Source organism: Centruroides sculpturatus, unplaced genomic scaffold, assembly GCF_000671375.1.
Source record: "Centruroides sculpturatus isolate CEXI.00-Female unplaced genomic scaffold, Cexi_2.0 scaffold1141, whole genome shotgun sequence".
In the NCBI taxonomy this organism is placed as follows: Eukaryota; Metazoa; Arthropoda; class Arachnida; order Scorpiones; family Buthidae; genus Centruroides; species Centruroides sculpturatus.
In genome coordinates this window covers 225642-241825 of record NW_019385382.1, presented here as the reverse complement: position 1 = coordinate 241825, position 16184 = coordinate 225642, and the positions used below count along the sequence as shown (strand labels likewise).

The 16184-nt window shown below is 32.2% G+C and overlaps 1 protein-coding gene across 1 annotated transcript in view; it reads left to right on the top strand.

The window, feature by feature from the left end:
* LOC111638371 (putative sodium-coupled neutral amino acid transporter 11) overlaps nucleotides 1-16184 on the top strand; it is a 90008-nt gene that overhangs the window by 27845 nt on the left and 45979 nt on the right. Inside the window, exon 5 of the mRNA XM_023384072.1 lies at nucleotides 1416-1491. Within this exon, the coding sequence (XP_023239840.1) occupies nucleotides 1416-1491 (76 nt within the window). The remainder of the gene's footprint in view (nucleotides 1-1415; nucleotides 1492-16184) is intronic.

The following is a 16184-nucleotide window of genomic DNA, read 5'->3' as shown; positions in this document are numbered from 1 at the left end:
ATTCAAAGAGATTGAATATTTTAATGATATGTAATTCTGTATGAAAAATCTTTAATGAGCCTTTAATTCATTTCAATGTCTTTTTCTACTGGTCTTGGTGGGACAGTGATATATGTTTATATCAGCTGTTTGAATAATTTTTTAACTTTTTAAACTAAGTAATGAGTAAGCCAGAAATGAAATTCAGTTTTATTTTCAATGTATTCCTTCAAAAAAATACAGTGGAACTTCACTTAACAAGCACCTCTCATAACGAGTAATTCACATAATGAGCAAAACAAATTTGTAAAAAAATTACTCTCTTAATGAGAGACATTTTGCATAACAAGTGACAAAGAGAGGGGAAGTTCTGGATTGTGCGCATGCTCCATCAGTCTGTGTTTAGCACTTGTTCCACTAACATCTTAGTGTCTCTTGTGATCACACAATTTTCCAAATTTTTATTCACACGCATTATGTATAAACATCAACAACCATAGCCCATTATATAATAAACATGCCAAATGATATGTCAAATTTTTGGGCTATGTAAAGGCTATAATTGAATATTAGAAATTAATTAATTTGACTAGAGGTAGGCAGTTATGCTGCCATCTCGTATTAAATTTAATGACCAATTCCAAATTAAATTTTAAAAATGTCTAAATTAAAAATTAATTATTTATAATTATTAAATTTAATACCAGATGGCAGCATAACTGCCATCTGGTATTAAATCTATTACCTCTAGTCAAAGTAACTAATTTCTAATATTTAATTATAGCCTTTACACAGCCCAAGAATTTGGCATATCATTTGGCATGTTTATCAGACATATTACCTGTGATTTTTTTTTTTCCCCCCTGCGAATCGAATTTGCATTCCAGGTTGATTCATTTTGTGCTAGAAGAAAAGATGAAGATTCAAGCTCCTTAACAATGTATATTGTATAATTTTCTTTGAATAAATGTTATACATAAAATATTTGAGTATTTTTTTTTACATGGAATGTGTTATTGTATTTTACATTAATTTATATGGGAAAAATTGTTTCGCTTAATGAGTGTTTCGCATTATGAGTAAGATTCTGGAACGAATTATGCTCATTAAGTGAGGTTCCACTGTAGTAATAATAATTATTTTAGTAGTAAATGGTGTTTTTTTTAAAGGAAAATGTATATAAAATTATATATTAACATTGATATTTTTCTACATTGTGATTACTTTTTATGGTAATTTGTGACATTAAATCACAAACTAAAATTTTTTTTAAATGTACTAATTTTTATTAATTAATATATTGTTAATTCATTAATAGTATAAACATATTTTCTAATAATAATTTATTTTATTAATTAAAAAACTGTCTTTAATTTTTCTATTAATGCCATGATTTATGTATATATGATATTTTAATTCAAATTGTCTTTAAATAGGATTTGGTACAAGCAGCATTTGGAAAACCTGGATTTTATTTTCTAACTTTAATTCAATTCATCTATCCTTTTATAGGTAGTAAAATTATTTTCATTTTAGTATTTTTCTATTATAGTATTTTTGAATTTAAATATGTAAATTAATACTCTGAAAGGGAAAGGAATGTATGTACTATATATATTTTAGTTTTACAATAAATTATGAAGTTTGTTAGTGTTCAAAACAGTGAGTTGTAACAAAACATATAATTAATCATAATTATAAACTTTAAGCAATTAAAAGTAAGACATAATTAGCAATTATTTATCATGACATTGTCACAATGCCAGGTTGCATTTTTAATTATATTTTTAATATATTTAATTTGAAATATATGCTTTCCATCTCAAATTAGTAGGCTTTCCCCTGTGCATCATACTTTCCTGCTAGCAATATAGCCAGTCATCTAACTTTTTTCAGGAAAAATTTTTTAATTGAAATAATATGACTTCCAATAGAAACCAAAATTCACAATAGTTAATTGTTCACTATAGTTAATTGAGACTTCCTGCCTCTAAGCTTACCATATCTGATCTCAACTTTCATATATCTAACTCCATTCTTGAGATTAAGGAAGGACAGACAGTGGACAACAGTGGGGAATTTATAGGTTACAATTTTTTCTAACTGTAGCCCAAAAGTTATTTTACTATCCATTCAGGTTTTACAATTAATTTTTTTCAAGAATCTCTTAATTTGAAAAAATAAAATATTTTGTATATTTAATTAAAATTAAATTTTGTGAATTCTTTATAGATTTAATGACAAACAAGTTAAATATCTAGCATCCCAGAAATAAATACAGGAAACAGATTTCAACTTAATGATGTCAACAGAATTTAAAATAAATGAGTTTATTTGAAATATTCATTAATGGAAACTTTTATTCATTAGTATTTCATTTAAAGATTTTTTTTTTACATTAAAACTTTGTTTTTTGCAGAATCATACAATTTGTCAGAGACCTTATAAATCTACAATTATTTTGGAATATTAAACTATTGAAAATAAATTTTTGTAAACTTAAAATTTTGTCCTGACAATTTTTATCAAATCTATTGGAAATAAAATTTAAATTAACCTTAATTTTTTTAAATGTAGATAATTTATGCAATTTATAGAAAATAATTATTTGCAATAATGTAATATTTTAAATTATGAAATATAAAAATTTTATTATTTATAATTGGTGAAAATTAAAAAAAAAACATTATCTGATGTTAATACAATAAATAAAATAAACTAATTATAATGAAATACTTAAAATGATTTTGAATAAAATATTTTTTGTCAAGATTAACAAAATTGATGGAATTAGAATGTGTTATATTCAAGTAGACAACTGTGTTATGGTAGAATACAAATTTCTCTAAATATTATTTTGGTTAAGTAAAAATACAACAAATGAAACTACATGCAATATTATAAAAGTATTAATTTAGAGAACAATTAAACATACAGTACAAACTACTATTTATATTATTTAACTTTCTATAGTTATTTATAATATCTATGGGATATTTATAATCAACAATTTAATTATATTATGGAATTGTGTGTATTACAGTAAATAATTTCTTAAAATTTACTTTAAAGTAACCTTCATACTGTATATTCTGTACCTCCTGAAGTTGTCATTAAAACCATGTCACTTAGCCCATATGCAGTTTAGATGTTTTCTTAGATATTCCATTTCTTCCCCCATTTCTTTTATTTCCTTTAGCATTTCATTGTGGATATAATTATAAAATAAATGAAATGGACAAAACAAAATACTTGAGATAGAAGTGTCTAAACCAGTGATGAGCAACCTTTTCTGGATTTGGGCAGCAAGCAAACTTTATAGTCTGACATGCCACAAGCATTTTTTCTTCTGGAGTTGCAGTCTTTAAGCCTGCGGAGTACCAACATAATTCACAACTGCCAGTACACTAGGTGCTAAAATATGCAAATTCTGACAGTATACATACACACTCTTATTAAATAATTTTTTTAAACTTTACAATCCTGCCTTTGCAGGTGTATGAATACTCTTGGCAATTTGCTGATCCAAAAATAGAATTCTATTGAATATCTTCAATTTATTTGGCTGGTTACATACATTGTTAAATGCATTTTAGGCCAACTTTCATGTTAAGGCCTCTTTTCAGTAACTGAAGTTATTTAAAATACATATAAAGTTATTTACATTATAATAAAGATTAAAAATTCCTTATATTGTATTGCAGCAACCATACATTTAAGAACAAATACATACAAATACATGACACAGAATGTTATTAACACTGATACATTAAGTACAAATAATAATTAATGCCAATACATTAAATCAAAAGTGTTTTGGCCTGAATAAATTGCCAATTTTTAAAATAAAACTTTATGTTAGATCAAATTATATTATTTTTCTACAGATTCAGTTTAATGTTTCTAGAATTACTCGCAATTGCATGGGAAGATTGTCTCTTCTGTATCTACCATGGAAATTATATCACATTATTTCTTGGTAATTTACATTCCTTCACTAGTATTCAGAGTATTTCCTTTGCATAAACATGTTATTAAAATTGCCTTTTATATATATCATTCTCATAATGTAAGATATTTATATAATTTTTATCTATTGTACAGCTCATCTTGTCTGTTCTGTACGATATGGTGATTGTTTAAGACATTTAAGAGATATGAGAACTTCATGCTTTTTTAATCTTTTACCTAAAGTTCTACCTGTTTTAACTATATAATAATATTGAGATTGACATGTGTATTGTAATCTATAAACTATACTTCCAGTGTTTTTTTTCCTTTTTTTATTTTTGTTTTATTATTTTTAGGAAATAGATTTTTAATTTATTGCATAATGTAGGGGCAATACATACACTAAATTTGCATATTTTATTTGAAAATTTTTAAGGAAATAGTAATATATAGTTTATTCTCATTTTTTTCACTGGTCACATTTAATTTAAATGATGTTTTTCACATATATCTGCTTAATACCATGAGGTAGAAAATAGGAAATTAAATTATGTAGTCAAAGCCCTAGAGCAGGGGTGGCCAACAGTTTTTGTCCCTGGGCCAAATTGGAAAGAGAACTTTTTTCACAGGCTGAACCAGGCTGAACAATGAGATCTCGTACCACCTCAAAATCTTTTTAGGGCCGCCCCTAGGAAGATTTTGATGTGGTACGAGATCTCATTGTGGTGCCACCCTGTAGAGACTAAATTGTATAGTACATAGAGATTACAGATACATTTTTCACATTATCATGCTTTATCAACATTCTAATATTCTATGCTGTACTTATGAGATTTGTAATGAAGGGTTAACTCTAAACGCACAGTGAGTTGTTGACTTTTTTTTTTAGTCGTCAGAATTTTTTTCATCAAGCTATTTGGACTAATATTAAAAGATTAATCACGGGCTGTATGTTGGCCATGCCTGCCCTAGAGGTTACATATTTCGTTGTCACATGCTGTGGATTGCTTATGATAGTCTAAACCAGTTGTTCTTAACCAGAGGTCCACAGATTCCCAGGGAGTGTGTAGAAAGTTTTCAGGGGTCTGTAGGCTTGGAAGAGCAAAAATGAACTTATCTTAATTTTCTATTATTATATGAAATTGTTAATTGAGGTGGAACATTAGTGAAGCTTCTTCTATGTGGCTTACAACATTGCTTTTGATCTCAAAATTTGATTGATCAATTTTGATTAAATTTTGCCATTTTGCATTTATGATGATGAGGAATCCAAAAGTTCAATAAAAAAGGTGTATCCATGACTTCATTTTCAAGATATAAGGTTGTAGCGTGAGCATGTGCAACAAAGCAATATTACATGAATTGCACAACTTTGTTGGGTGGTGTCCCAAGGTTGCAAGCACATCTTCTATAGGCTTATAGAATTGAGTTCTTTCTCAAAATTTGATGGACCAATTTTAATAAAATTTTGCCATATTCCATTAATAGCGATAGGGAATCCAAAAATGTAATGAAGGTCCATGTAAATGTAAAAAAATAGGGGTTTATATTTTCATTTTCAATACATAGCAGGGTCAAAGTTACAATGTCCATGCTCTCTGATACAATTGAACATGCTTAATGAAATTTAGGGATCTCAAATAAAAACAAAAAACAATATTCTGTGGACCTAACAGAAAATAGATGCATTAAACAAAAAAAAAAAAAACATAAGAACAAAGCAATTCTCATTGATTATTTTGTTCTTGGATTGCCTCTTCATGATAGAAAGTGCAAGGATCATCTCTCTATATCTGATAGGCAAGGATTGCATCTGAACTAGTGCATTATAGCTTTGTGGGACCCAGGCAAATTTAAATTAGGGGGTCCATGTACAGTGTTGACTTCAGACATTTTTCTTTAAGGGAAGCTTTTTGGGAAAATATTTTTCTATAAAAGATTGGTTTGGGACCCCTATTGGTAGGAGCCCCAGGGAAATGCTATTTTGCCCATAAAATAACATGCCACTGCACATCTATCATGCTGGCAGGTAGGAGGATTGTCTCTTCTGTACCTAACAAGTGCAAGAATCACTTCTTTCTTTGAGGCTCCTACCTCAATTCTATTGCCACATGACAAAGTTGCATGATTTCTTAGTTATTGTGTTAAGAAAGTAGCATATATATTACTATATCAAATGCTTTTTGTTTTAATAAATGTATTTCTATATAACTGATTTCTTTTGTAATTTTATTTTATGCATTTAAAAACATTATTCTGAGAAGGGACCTGACTTTCACCTGACTGGAAAAGGGGTCTATAGAACAATAGAGGTTAAGAACCCCTGGTCTAACCTGTATATGTCAAAAATACAAAATGGAACTGAAAATAATTTATTTGCTTCCTTTCATTTCAATTTTATTTTTATCAAATAATAGTAATAGAATATATAATAACAATAATAATAAAATGCTAAAATAATCATGATAAAATTAAATAGAAAAAGACTTTATTGTTAATAATATCTAGTATAATTGATGTATGAAGAGTCTCACCTGGGATTGAGACAAGTTGAGGTGGCAATACAGCTAAGTTAACTCTTGGTGGAAATGATTTCCTTATTAGCCATAAAATAAATAAATAATAAATACAGCTATTTTAGTTAATGTTGTTGTCATATATTTTACTAAGAAATTTGTGCAGATTCCACAGCATTAAATGACATGTTCTTGAGAATTGATTGCTTAGTTCTTATTCTTTGTATAGAACTATCCTACGATAAAATTGACAGTTACTTTTTAAGTAGTTCTCTGAAAGTCGTTATATAGAAAGAGAATTAGCAGAAATTTGTTAGCTTTTGAGATACAAGTTATAGTAGTAGTGTTTAATAAATTAATTCATGTTTTAATTGATATTATGTAAATGGGAGATAACAAAATATGATGCTCACACGTATGTGTCTGATGGTTTCCAGAAAAATTGTGATGACAGATGATTATGTGCAGTGTATAAAAGATTTTCACAGTTTAGAAATATGCTTTTGGTAAGTTTTGATAAATGAAAAGTGGTTTGATGAGTTTGTAATTGCAATTTAAAATCAATAGGAAACCTCTGACAGCACCTAACCTCCACCTGCTTTCAAGTTGACTTTCAAATACAGATAAGCTGCAGGTTATTTGCAAGAAATTTATAGTACTTCTGTTTTTTTAAACTTTATCAAGTTTTTTCTATATGATAGAAAAATTAAAATAAAGTGTATTTAATTAATTGTATGTGAATGAAATGAACCTAGACTACTTTAGAACAACTAAAAATCAAGGGATGTAATTCTACTTGTATTTTTCATTACAGTTTTAGAACACTTAATAATATAAATTTTTTTAATCTAAAATTTTCCATTGCAGTTTCTTGAACTATATTTGACTTACTGAAATTTTAGAATAAAACTTTCTTTATACATGAAATAAATAAATGAATTCAATCTATTGGTATTAAAATCTTTAAAAATAAATGGAAAATCTTGCATACTCAAATGTTTGACATGTATAAAATATAGCTTATTTAAAAATTAAGAACAAGTTATTTAAGATTAATATGAACTGCATACACTGTGTGAAATTTAAAATATGTAATTTAAAAAACCAACCAATTATGATTGTAAAATATTTTAATTTTCTATTGATTTAAAATGTTGATATAAAATTAAAATTAGATATAGAAGTATGATGATAATTAAGAAAATTCCAATGATATTAATAATTAACATTAAAAATTAAATATTTCTTATTTATGATAACAACTTTACTTAAATAATCTAAGTATGGAATGGCTATAGGCTTTTGTTTTATTATTAACTCCTATATGTTGTAAAACAGAATCTTTTTGAGGGGTGTGAGATGGAGTATGCTCCCAAATAATAATAATATCAAAGCTAGAATATCTCTAAGTAATTAGTGATTTTTTAAAATTTGGGCAAGTCATATATATTCATGTTTATTTTTTTACTTCCTTGTATATTTGAGGTGGAATGTTAGCAAAGCCTCTTCTATGTGCTTTACAGAATTATGTTTGTTTCCAAAATATGNGAGGTAGGCAGTTATGCTGCCATCTCGTATTAAATTTAATGACCAATTCCAAATTAAATTTTAAAAATGTCTAAATTAAAAATTAATTATTTATAATTATTAAATTTAATACCAGATGGCAGCATAACTGCCATCTGGTATTAAATCTATTACCTCTAGTCAAAGTAACTAATTTCTAATATTTAATTATAGCCTTTACACAGCCCAAGAATTTGGCATATCATTTGGCATGTTTATCAGACATATTACCTGTGATTTTTTTTTTTCCCCCTGCGAATCGAATTTGCATTCCAGGTTGATTCATTTTGTGCTAGAAGAAAAGATGAAGATTCAAGCTCCTTAACAATGTATATTGTATAATTTTCTTTGAATAAATGTTATACATAAAATATTTGAGTATTTTTTTTGACATGGAATGTGTTATTGTATTTTACATTAATTTATATGGAAAAAATTGTTTCGCTTAATGAGTGTGTAGTGCTCTGCAACTTGCTGTTATTCTTATTATTGTATATAAATATGATTTGCATGGTTATTACCATTTGTACTAGGTTTAGGTTTTACTTATTTCAATTGTGTCGGTTTTTTTTTTTTTGTGTTTCTTCTTTGTGTTTGTAGAACACGTGTACCCCTTACTCTCTACCCCTTCCCTTTGTTGAACCCGGACCTTTGTGATTGGCCAACGAAGAAGTCAGGTGGGTTTGGAAACCCAAGGGTATATATAGCAGATACGTATGTGATGCCAGAGGAGTTTTGGTTCTTGTTCCTGTCTTCTATCGTAGATCGCCAATCGAAAAAGTCATACAACACCATTGAGAGAAGGAGAGACTTACCGAGTAGAAGGGGACAGAATCGAAGTGCATCCGCGCGGTACGAAAAAGGGACCGCGCGGATTCGGGAAGCTATATTACCCGATACATCGACAGGGACATATATTTCCCGAATAGGAAGAAACTTTGGTCCAACACCTGACCGTTTTTCAAGTGCCGGATTCTCCTAGTGAGTAGTCTGTTAAACGGATTTGTTCTTCGCGTGTTAATGTAACGGGTCTGGCCTGTGTACGCTAAAATAACTGAAAAGGGAGGAAGGAGAGTGAAGGGGTTAGGTATTTTGTATTCGGACACGTGGTGTTGTAACTTAGGTTTTATTGAGAGTTCGTATGAGCCCTCAGTTGTAACCTCGAAACCCGTGTGAAATAAAGAAATATTTTTGTAAGCCGGCTATATATATGTTTTTTTTGTCTCAGCTTGATAGACTTCGGTCAAGCTACGACCTAACAATTGGCGTCCGCGACAGGATTAAGTTTTAATTTGTGAAGCCGGCCGAAATTGTAATTCCTTTCTCTCCAACCCCGTCCATTACGGGTTAGTAATATTTGTGTATTCATGCGTGTGATCAGTTCTGGTGTGTTGTAATGATGAACGGCGAAGTTAGTGGGTCTGTAGCGGAAATATGCAATGTTCCTATTGTTACGGGGTTCATGGGCATGATCCCGTGTTTTTCTAACTTGCCGGGTGATACTCTAGACATCCATCGGTTCTTTCAGACTGTGGAAGATGTGGCGGTGTTAGCTGGGTGGGGAGAAAGGGTAAAGGTGACCGTGGTCCNTTGCAAGCAATTTCAGAGTAAGTTACATTTTTCATAATAATTACACGAAGAAATTGTAAAATTTTTACAACATTAAAGACTGAATACAAAGAAAAATGTCATGTCTTCACACTTCCTACACAAGCACAAAAACAAAATTAATATAAAAAATAATTTGCATTATAATCATTGATTATTATTTTTTTAGTATCTCGGAATACAGTTTTGGGAAATCGTCATTTTGTAGTATTTTTTGTTACAGTATGTGTAACATTACCTTTATCTTTATATCGAAATATCAGTCGTCTCTCAAAGGTATTTATTATATAAATTTACTGGATATTTGAAATGATTATAATGATCTTAATAAGTTTTTATTTTAGGTTTCTTTAGTATCTTTATTATTTGCTGTCTTTATTTTAATATTTGTTCTCGTTCGAGCATCAACACTGGCAGGAATTGTGTAAGTAAAAAAGTTTAATAGTTTAATAAACTTTCAGCATTTGTTGGTTATCAGTTGAAACATTTAAAGCTAAAATTAAATAATTTTATTCTTTAGAAAGACTGACTAAATTGTCCTTATAACAATAATTCCATTTAATTAATTTAAAGAATGTACAGTAGAGTCTCAGAAACTTGAATCTTGATAATTTGACCTTCCATAAAACTTGTCATGTCATTTAAAAAAATAAGAATTTGTAATCTAATTTTTACTGCTATAACTTAACATTATAAACAAATGAATTATCATTCTTCACTGACAACACTTGATNTTCAAGTGCCGGATTCTCCTAGTGAGTAGTCTGTTAAAAGGATTTGTTCTTCGCGTGTTAATGTAACGGGTCTGGCCTGTGTACGCTAAAATAACTGAAAAGGGAGGAAGGAGAGTGAAGGGGTTAGGTATTTTGTATTCGGACACGTGGTGTTGTAACTTAGGTTTTATTGAGAGTTCGTATGAGCCCTCAGTTGTAACCTCGAAACCCGTGTGAAATAAAGAAATATTTTTGTAAGCCGGCTATATATATGTTTTTTTTGTCTCAGCTTGATAGACTTCGGTCAAGCTACGACCTAACAATTGGCGTCCGCGACAGGATTAAGTTTTAATTTGTGAAGCCGGCCGAAATTGTAATTCCTTTCTCTCCAACCCCGTCCATTACGGGTTAGTAATATTTGTGTATTCATGCGTGTGATCAGTTCTGGTGTGTTGTAATGATGAACAGCGAAGTTAGTGGGTCTGTAGCGGAAATATGCAATGTTCCTATTGTTACGGGGTTCATGGGCATGATCCCGTGTTTTTCTAACTTGCCGGGTGATACTATAGACATCCATCGGTTCTTTCAGACTGTGGAAGATGTGGCGGTGTTAGCTGGGTGGGGAGAAAGGGTAAAGGTGACCGTGGTCCGAGCGAGGATTAAGGGAGAACCGCTGTCGGTGCTCTTCGACTTGAAGGACCAAGGTGTGACTTCGTACGACGAAATAAAAGAGGCTCTTGTGAAATGTTTCGATCGTAAGGGCAAAGAGCAGGTCCCATTCGACCAAGTTCTAAAAATGTCGCAGAAAAGGGGGGAAAAGGCATACGAGTAGTGCGTACGCATAAAATCATTGTATTCCCGGGCCGTAGCCCGAAACCAAAACCTGGCTACCCTACGCGATAACACCATAAAAGACTGTTTCATGAAAGGCCTAAACCCCGACATTCGTAAGTCGGTTATCCAGAGTCGGCCTGAGACGTTGGACCAGGCTATCCGGAGGGCTGAAGAAGAGGAAGAGAACGAAACGGCTTGCGGAAGGGGACCCGTTAGAGAGGTGTGTGTAAATTCTGATCAAAAGGACGTGACCACAGAAAAAGGGGGCGAGATGCATAACCGCGTTGTGAAACTTGAAGGCCAGGTGAAAGCTTTAAGTGAATCCGTTGCCTCGCTCGTTGAGTGCGTAAAGGAAATGGGAGGTTTTAGGCAACGAGAAAAAGGGAAAGGAAGGTGTTATTCGTGCGGCGAAAATGGCCATTTTGCACGACATTGTGATAAAAGGAAGAATTTAAACTAGTTAAGGGTCATTCGAGGAGTCAGGCGAGTGACCCGACCGTTAGGCTTAACCTGACAACAGGGGTACGTGTATCTGAGAGAGGGTTACCCCTAATAGAGGGGGAGATTGAAGGCGTGGAAATTAAGGGTCTGGTAGACACGGGGGCTGAGAAAACGGTGATCAAAAGTACACTGACTGAACGCATAAGATCTAGGAATTGGGGATGGGTGGTAGCAGACGATTCACGGATAAGCAGGATGTCAGGAACGCTGATCGAAAGCCGTGAGGCTGTTATGATTGAGTGCCTATTTGAAAACGGTAATAAGGTATGTGTTAAGGCACCAAGTGTTAAATTTCCCGAGTGCACCAATTACGATATAATAATAGGTATGGATGTTATCTGCCGTAACCCGGATGTGTTAACTGGAATTAAGGCTGTGAATAGTTTGAACCAACGAATTGACCGAGGGGATGTTATCATTGGCATTAACAGTGACAGGTGTGCCGAGAGAAACGGGTGGAAATTAGATCACATTGATGATGATGTCAAGAAAAGAGTGATTGAGGTGTTGGATAGGTATCCCGATTCAACTGCTAGGGAATTATCCGAATTACCAGGCACAAATAATTACATGCACTCTGTGACCCTGACTACGGATCAGCCTATTAACGTGAGGCAGTACAGGATCCCCTTTAGTTATCTCCCTGGTCTAAAGAAACAAATTAGTGATTTAATAAAAGCTGGAATATGTGAGGAGAGCTCCTCTGATTGGAACTCGCCTATTCACATTGTCCCCAAAAGTTCCGGCGAAATCCGGATCACCCTAGACCTGCGAAAGGTCAATAACATAACAAAATCCCAGATCTTCCCCATGGCCAGAATCGATGACATCCTGGCGCAACTAAATGGGAATAAATATTTCTGTGTGTTGGACTTAAAGGCCGGCTATTTTCAAATTCCCCTCGACCCCAAGGTGAGGCATGTCTTTGCGTTTACCACGCCTTGGGGTAAATATCAACTGTGTAGGATGCCCCAAGGGGGAAAGAATAGCGGTAGATTTTTTCAATATGTAATGACTAAAGTCCTGGCTAAGTTTGTGGGGAGTAGCTGTTTTGTGTTCCAAGACGATATTGTTATATTTTCGCGGAACTTGGAAGATCATCTTGAATTGCTCGACCGTGTGATTGGCACCCTAACAACCGAGGGCCTAAAGCTGAANACAGTAGAGTCTCAGAAACTTGAATCTTGATAATTTGACCTTCCATAAAACTTGTCATGTCATTTAAAAAAATAAGAATTTGTAATCTAATTTTTACTGCTATAACTTAACATTATAAACAAATGAATTATCATTCTTCACTGACAACACTTGATAACATCAACAATTTCAAATGATAACAATAAATGTAACCCTTTTACAAGGTGTCTTCAAAACACCATGACACAAATGTCACTAACTTGGAAGTAGCCAATGTTTTTTTTAAATTAAAATTTAACTACAAAGAGATATATTTACTATTGATACATAGTTAATATGTATATAAATTTGCACATATAACACCTTTATGAAAATTCCGCTATTTAGATTATCATCTTTGTTATGCTGTAAAACTTGTCATTTTCAATAACTCTTTACCTTCTCAGTCCACATTAAGTCGAGTTTGTAGGATTTCTACTGTATTAGTGTTTTAAACTGTTCTGATTAGGATTGGGATTTTTGGAACTTCAAACTTATTAGATAGTATACACACAATAATAAATAATAATAATAATAATAATAATTTCAAGTAAGCAAATATATGATGCTTGAAGATTATCATTTGGGCCAGCAAAGTGGTTCTTAGCCAGGTCAGCAGCAGCAGGAATTTAAAGTTGAAGTGGTACCTCCATATCTCCAACTTGCTCTGAGTCACTGATTCAGGACTTTCTCAGGAAAATACTTGTTTCTGTTGCTTTCAAATCCAGCAGTATTGTTTCTCCAATTCATTTTCAGATAAATCTTGAAAATACGCAAAGAATCTTCTGGATTAAGATCTTTATGCCAGTGAAGAGGCATGTTTTCTTAATGCTTGCTGATCAACAAATAAAGTTTCTGCTAGAATATTCCCTTTTTATTTAGCAATTCCCAGTAATAAACACAGAACCAATTACCAGTGTAAAGAAAACAAAAAAAAAAAAAAAAATCTGTGCCCAAATGTTTTCTTACTCCTTTTGAGTTATTCGGGTGTAACAATGGTTACCTAATGGAATGTTGTTTGGAACAAACATGAATTTACAAAAGTTTTTAAATGTAGTTTGAATGCCCATTTGAACTATAAGTTTAAATTTAAAGCCGTGCATGTGTTGTCCTGCACATAACAAACATTTAACCTATGACTATACTATAGTTTCCAGTAACTATAGAAAAAGCTTTGAAAGCAGCTTGTCAGCCATCAATGAAAATTGACAAATACATGCACTATATAATGCATAGTGTCAAACCAACCCTTGACTATAATTACAGATGTATTCAATTTTCTTGGATTCCTTTAAAATTATTTGGTNTCAAGGGGGAAAGAATAGCGGTAGATTTTTCCAATATGTAATGACTAAAGTCCTGGCTAAGTTTGTGGGGAGTAGCTGTTTCGTGTTCCAAGACGATATTGTTATATTTTCACGGAACTTGGAAGATCATCTTGAATTGCTCGACCGTGTGATTGGCACCCTAACAACCGAGGGCCTAAAGCTGAACCCGGATAAGTGCCAATTACTTGCACGTGAAGTGAAATACTTGGGTCATATTGTTAATAGCGAAGGGGTAAGGCCCGACCCCAGTAACGTCGAATCTATCGAGCGTTTGGATGCACCAAAGAACACGAAGGGTGTTCGCAGCTTTCTTGGCATGGTGGGTTTCTTCCGGAGTTTTGTTCCATCCTTTTCTGAAATTGCAGCTCCTCTTACCGAGCTTACAAAAAGAGGAAGGAGGTTTTCATGGGATGAGAAATGTCAACGGAGTTTTGAGAAATTAAAGGAGGCGATAATTAAACCTCCCACTCTCGTGCATCCTGACTTTGATGAGCAATTTTTTTTACATACCGACGCCTCCGATATCGCGGCGGCTGCAGTGCTCGAGCAACGAAAGAAAGAGNGTATGATGATAATTAAGAAAATTCCAATGATATTAATAATTAACATTAAAAATTAAATATTTCTTATTTATGATAACAACTTTACTTAAATAATCTAAGTATGGAATGGCTATAGGCTTTTGTTTTATTATTAACTCCTATATGTTGTAAAACAGAATCTTTTTGAGGGGTGTGAGATGGAGTATGCTCCCAAATAATAATAATATCAAAGATAGAATATCTCTAAGTAATTAGTGATTTTTTAAAATTTGGGCAAGTCATATTCATGTTTATTTTTTTACTTCCTTGTATATTTGAGGTGGAATGTTAGCAAAGCCTCTTCTATGTGCTTTACAGAATTATGTTTGTTTCCAAAATATGTTTGATTTATTTTGATTAAACTTTGCCCTTTTTCATTAATTGCAATGAGGAATCCAAAACTGTAATAAAAATTTGGGTGACGATGACTTTGTTTTTGAGCTATAAAGTTGTAGCATGAGTGTGTGCGACAAAGTGATATTGCACAACTTTGTTGTATGATGTTCCACAGTTGCTAGCATGCCTTCTATGAGCTTATAGAATTGACTTTGCCATTTTCCATTAATTGCAATTAGGAATCCAAAAATATAATGAGGGTCCATTTAAATGTAAAAAAATAGTTCATGACTTTGTTTTCAATATACAGAGGTATTAAAGTGACTATGTTCATGTTCTCTGATGTGACTGAGTACACCTAAAGGAATTTAGGCCTAGAGGTCAAAAATAAAAACAGCATTACATGTGCCTGACAAAAAATATGCATGAAAAATGAACAAAACACAAGAACAAAGCAATTGATGGTGATTGCTTTGTTCTTGGATTGTCTCTTCATGTTGGCAAGTGCAAGGATCATCTCTCTGTACTCAGGCAGTGCAAAGGTTGTGTCTTTCATGGCTAACCTCTTCTGTGCCTTAACAAGTGCAGGGATTGCTCCTTTCTTTCAGCTCCATCTCAATTCTATCACGATATGATAAAGTCACATGATGTCCTAGTTCATAAATATTTTCTTGCTTGTATTTCCTTCAGAATTAGCACAAGTTTGCTGTTGAGAACAAATCATACAGTAACACTGAGTGGAAAAAGTAGGTTTATTGACCATTATGTTGACAACTGCTTTGTTGTATATAACAAGAACTTATCCAATCTCCAGGTTATACTTCAGTGTGTTAGCAGTGTCCAGGGCAATGTATGCTTTGATATGGAGAGCGAAAATGATAGCAGACTTAATTTTTTGGACATTGCTTACTGGGAAGTGATAATTTTGTTGCTTTTAAGAAATATATATGGTCCTGTGGCATTGGTGAAGTAGTCAACTTCTACTCCAGTACACCCATGTATATTAAAAAGAACATATTCAATATGTATGTCAATAAAATCAAAACACATACAAGTGATACTACAAATCAAAACATAGCAATAGAACATATTTAC